Source organism: Lonchura striata, chromosome 8 (assembly GCF_046129695.1).
Source record: "Lonchura striata isolate bLonStr1 chromosome 8, bLonStr1.mat, whole genome shotgun sequence".
Classification (NCBI taxonomy): Eukaryota; Metazoa; Chordata; class Aves; order Passeriformes; family Estrildidae; genus Lonchura; species Lonchura striata.
The window spans coordinates 24,119,648-24,125,647 of NC_134610.1; the positions used below are offsets into that span (position 1 = coordinate 24,119,648).

The 6,000-nt window shown below is 45.7% G+C and overlaps 1 protein-coding gene across 1 annotated transcript in view; it reads right to left on the minus strand.

Moving 5' to 3' along the window:
* The window catches only part of CERKL (CERK like autophagy regulator), a 51,939-nt gene extending 46,254 nt beyond the window's left edge, over positions 1-5,685 (minus strand). Inside the window, exon 1 of the mRNA XM_031505397.2 lies at positions 5,463-5,685. Coding sequence (XP_031361257.2) covers positions 5,463-5,685 — 223 coding nt within the window. The remainder of the gene's footprint in view (positions 1-5,462) is intronic.
* Between the last annotated feature and the right edge of the window lie 315 nt (positions 5,686-6,000).

A 6,000-nucleotide genomic window follows, 5' to 3' on the forward strand; every position in this document is an offset into this window, starting at 1 on the left:
TCCTCCAATCCCCACCTATCAATCCTCCAATCCCCACCTATCAATCCTCCAATCCCCACCTATCAATCCTTCGATCCCTATCAATCCTTCGATCCCTAACTATCAATCCTTCGATCCCTAACTATCAATCCTTCGATCCCTAACTATCAATCCTTCGATCCCCACCTATCAATCCTTCGATCCCCACCTATCAATCCTTTGATCCCCACCTATCAATCCTCCAATCCCCACCTATCAATCCTCCAATCCCCAACTATCACTCCTTCAGTTCCCTCCTATCAATCCTTCGATCCCCCTGCTCAGTGCCAAAGCCCAGCCCCAGCCACGCCTGGCTTGTTCCTGGTGTGCCAACTGCCCCATGATGCACAACGTGCCAAGCACCCAGCCAGGCACCAGCCTCACTCCCCAGGCAGAAAGGAGGAGAGGAATAAAGCAAAACACAGCCTTAGCTGTAATAACAGAACATGGAAAAGACTTAATCATTACACAGTGCTACAGGAGAAACAAAGGAAAAAAACCCAACCACAAAAAAAAAAGCCCATCACTTTAATCCAAGCCTAAAACTTGCTGAGTTGATGGCCTACAAGAGCCACAAATTCATAAACAGAAAGTTTTGCATTAAAAAGACCATAAAGAAGGGTTACTTTCTAGGAAAGCTAAATAAATCCTGTTATTCAAATTCCCATAGCATCAGAATCCAACTCACTAATGCAGGCAACACTTGCTGTGTATCCAAACCTGAAGACACAAATATAATTTTCAAGAACTGGCAAAGGAACTTTTTTCCTGGAACAAATATTTAAATATCTGATGTCTCTCTTTGGAGGTAGAGAATTAAAGTGCATATAAAAGGCCCTATCAGATCTCCAAAAGATGTTAGCCCTTTTTAATGTAAGCAAAGAGGTGCATCAATGTGTGAAATAAAAGAAAGAACAGAAAGAATGAAACAACATAAATTGTACCACAAACACATGAACTGATCTTCAATAAAGGAAAAAAACAAAACAGTCCCCTGAAATAAAGAACAAATTTTAAGACTCCTTCCATAAATATTTTTCCATTTCCACAATAAATTGTAGATTAGTAGATTATTTTGCAGCTTCATGCAGCATTTTTCTAAAATACATTAATTTTACAGACTTCCTGGGAAAAGATTTGAGAGTCTTATAACTTCAGACACCATGGGATTGTTCAAAACTGCATGTTTTAATCCATGTATTAACATGGCACATGAATACCTCACTTTCAGTTACGCTTCATATTTTTTAATTCTCTTCCTTAAAATAGTTCTTCTGTTTGGGTAGCAGGTGAGCCACTTGGACAAAATATGTTCTCTACATATCAGAAGTAGAACCAAAAGCTTGGAATTCGGTCCTCTTGGAACTTCAGTAATTCACTTTTTGTAACAGCTAGTTTCCACTGCCATTGTTCCTGACTGACCGATAGACTGACAGATGTCTTACTTTAGAGATCCCAAACAGACTATTGGTATCTATTTCAGCCACATCTGTTCCTAAATAGCCTTGGCAACAGGCCACTATGCACTCGGAATTAATTTTAAGTCCTTTATTGCTGACTCTTTCACTGTTGAAATACATCAGTGATTCTTTTTCCCTATTGCTGCACTTACATAGAATATCTGTAAATCTATATTTTAGATTAATATCAACAACAACTACAGCATACTACAGATAAGACTAGTATACTTAAACAATACATTGATTCGTTTTAATTAATTATAAAGTATATATTTTTTATTTTTATCTTGTTCATCGTGAAATATATATTCAACAGTACATTGACCTCTGGATTACTCCAAGGTCTTATTTCCTTGTTCTTTAATTAATTTAGAAATTATGTTCAATTACCTATACTTAAAAAAGCAAGTTTTATCCAGATTATTACTATTATTATCCTGACTATTTAGTCAGCCCCACCTGCAAGCTGTCAGTCAGATAATGACTTAATATACCATTCAGTTTAGTACACTAAACACACAAGAAATTACACTTAAAAAGTTTTTCAGGATGATCAAAATCCTCCAGGCTTTGCATACTGGTAAAGCACTGGACAATTGCCAGTTTTGTTACACTTCCTGACAGAAATCTGCTGAAAAACTGCAATTATTGTCAGTTTAGAAACTCTGTAGCAAACTTTAAAAACATGATGGAGGCTTTAAAAATTATCAGAATTAAAGTCTTTATTTAGCAACAAAAAAAAAAAAAATCATATGCATAAAGAGGATACAAATGATCTTCTGGGAACTTTGAAAAATCACATATAATATTCAAATCTGTACTTAACATAGTTTTATCTGCTATAGTTTTGAAGCAGCATTCCAAATGAAAACCTCCACAGTTCAGGGCTGGAATATCAATAGAGAAGTCTTGTATTTTTCTTAATTTCCATTATTATAGCATAGGAATGCCACATAGAAAGAAGCTAGAGAAAAAAACTACCAGCTACTGACTGTGAGCTTTGCTTTTCACTGGGGCATCCAGGGCACTGTTAAAAGCAAGCGACCAGCTACGGGTCAGAGGGGTTGTGCCCCCAGGGGAGAGAACAGGCTCAGCTGAGCTGCACACCCAGGCTGGAGCTGCAGCCTTTCCAAGGGGACAGCTGAGCCTCACACTTGTCCACGTTCCCACCTGACACATTCACTCCCTCGGGCTCCACACCCAGCTGCCTGCCCAAGACTCATTTCTGCCATAAGCTTTGTTATAACAAATAACACACAAAATTCATAATGGGTCATGCTTATTTCAGAGGTAGGAACTTTGCTGTAGAGTGAGCAATGAAGAAAGCCATCAAAAATCATCAGCAAGCATGGGTAGTGTCATGGTTTGACACAAAAAAAGAATTTTCTCAGAAAGAAGAGGTCAGTTTAGATATTGAATAATTGAAGGTAGATAGGCCAAAAGCCTCTTGAAGACAGAAGCTGCAGAACGCCAGGACAGAGTAAAGAAGGAAGTCCTCTGGATAATCAGGCTGCCTAGAGCCCCCCAGGAACAGCACAGCGGAGAAGAACTACACATACATCATTGTGATGTGCCTGGGCCCAGGCACAGCAGATGTCCCTTGTCTGGGAACTTTGAGCTGCAGCTTTGAGCTCTGGTAGAATCTGGAGGAGCCAAGGCTGCACAACCTACCACGTGTAAGAACAAACAATCGGAACCACGGAGCTGCAGATGACAAACGACAACTTCAGCAAGACAGGAATTCATCTAGAGAACTATGGGGGATAGGAGATTAGGAAAAAGGGAACAAAGCAACTACCTTATAGTTCTCTGATTTTGACAGGCTACAGCAATTGCCATAGAAGAAAGACCTTTCCCTCAAATAGGAAGAATTGCTACATATGAGTCCAAGCAAGTGACATTCAGCAGCACTTGCAAAGAGTGAAGACCTGGCTTGACCTCCCAGAGCCTCAGGCAAGCTACATTATGAAGCTTTTGGGTTGGAGAGAACATGCATAAGCCAAATCCCAGTGGAAAGACTTGTCCAGAGAGCTGTTAGCCATCTCTGAACACTCCACTGCTGTACGTATGTACGAATGAGACCCTACCACAGATGGCTCCTCCCAGCACCAGTACAGAACACCCCAGGGTAAGTGCTACTGGGAGCCAAGAATGAGGGAGAGAAAAAGTATTCAAGTTCCAGAATTTGCATTTGACTGCTGCAACTGCAGCCTCTCAAAAATGAAACTATTCAGCAGCTCAATGCATAAAACCAAATTGTCAGAGAAAGAAGTTTCAGCATATATTTAATGCATGTGCAGCAAAAGCCCAAATCCTGATAAAATTGGCAGCAGCTTTTCATAGTGCTGCTTTCCATAGGGCTCCTGAAGTCCTGCCATCTGCTATAGGTCTGACTGTAGGCACTGCATACTTCATTACCTTTCAGGAGCTATGAAAAGTTTCTGATGCCTGTATGAAAGTAGCAACTGAGAGGGATTAATTTTTCCTAGGAAAACAAACAAACCAAACCAGCCAAACAAACAAACAAACAAAAAGTCAAAAACACACAAATCCCAAACCACAGAATATACTCCCCATCCCTGGAAGAATGGGGCAATATACACCAGAATCTATTCTTCCTGTCTGAACCTTAATATCCTTCAATGATGATGATTACAAGACAATTACAGACCTAGTTCCTGATATATGGCAATTCAACCTACATTAAAGGAGGCAAAATGTAAAGTGACACTCATATTAGAGGTCTACACACAGAACTAAATAATTAATAAATCACATTACAGATCACATACACAGAGACCTGCAGATAGTCCCAAATGAGAAGGAAGAGAGCCTTCAGCAGTAAGTACCAGCATTACACAAGGCACCAGACTGGCTCCCCAAGAGGAGGGACTGTGTCCCCACACCGGCTGAAGGCAGTCAGAACTCAGTGGTGCAGGTATTTAAGTGTGAGGGCAGCACTGCATTAACTCGGTTACACTGTGCAGAGAGAGGAGTCAGCGGCAGGGCACGACTGTGTATTTATTTGTTCAATTTCGGTAGCTCCGGTATCCCAACATGCTTACATTAAATGAACCATAATAACTTCATCTGCGACTACTTCTTTGCTTCTCAAAGTGCTGACTCCATGGCGATGAGATCTTACCTATAGGAACTTTTTAAGTTCTGTCCAACACTCTTATAAAAAGCCCGACAACCTAACCATGCCATCCCGGAAGGCAAACACGCTGCCTGGAAACTGCATTCCTGAATACAACAACTTTGACTCCTCTTTCTTGCAAACACTGGGAGGTCACTGAAATAAACAAGCACGTTTAGGAGGGTGTATGCAGTTTTACAACTATGTATATGCTTTCACAGTTTCTAGGAGAAAAATATCTATTTGGATACGTTCAAGCAGCATTCCCTTGCTTCTTAAACTTTTGTACATAATTTGTTTCACTTGATCAAATCCTGGAACCACACTTTCTCAGTGTGTCCCCGTGTGAACACCACAGAGAAACGACGTGGCAAAAGAAGCCTCATCACAAAACTCAGGCACATCCCGCAAAACCATACTCTCCTCTGTGCTCTACTTGGCAGCTCCCGTAGCTGCCAAAGAGTATAAGCCGGGAAAAGTTGATGCCGTAGAAACAAAATCAAATCCTCTTACTGCTCTGCCTGGGGCTAAGAGGCCTTAAAAACATGCTCTCTACCTTCTGTCCCTTTCGTATGACCCACCAAGAGGACAAGATTCTTGCCAGAGAGAGCTGGTTCAGGTACAAGACACTCAAAGCATTATGAACAATTTCTTTTTCTTTTCAGTCAGCAAAGTAACTTCGAAGGGAACAGAGGTGCCCGACAGCACTGCCTTTAAGCACTTTACTGCAATCCCGGCTTAGGGTGACTGCCCCGCGCTGCCCCGGCCGCCTGTCCCCGCTGGCCGCACAGCCCAGCCCGCCCCGGCCCGGGCGGACAGCCCTGCCCCGCCCTGCCCCGTCCCACCTGTGGGGCTCTCGGGCAGGATGGGGCTCCAGCGGAGCCGCCGGGCGCTCAGAACCACGTCGCAGCTCCTCTTGCCGATCTCGAAGATGCCCCTGAGGAGCGGCTCGTCCCCCTCCCGGGCCGGCGGGGCCGCGGCCAGCGGGGCCACCCTCCGCCGCCGCTCCTGGGGCGCGGCGCGGGCGCGGCGCTGCGGGCGGGCGAGCGGGGCGGCGGCACCCGGCATGGCGGCGGCGGCAGCCCCGCTCCGCCCCGGCCCCGAGCCGGCACCCCGCTCCGCCCCGGCCCCGAGCCGGCACCCCGCTCCGCCCCGGCACCCCGCTCCGCCCCGGCCCCGAGCCGGCACCCCGCTCCGCCCCGGCCCCGCCGCAGCGCCCGCCGCCCGCCGGGCCCAGCCGCGCCCGCCCCGCCCCGCAGGCGGGGCCGCCCCGCCCGGGGGCCGGCGGGAGGGCGCCCGGCCGGGCCCTCGGCCGGCAGCGGCGGGACGGCGGGGCTCGGCTGCCGGCAGCGGCAGAGCGCGGGGCGGCACCGGCCGCACCGC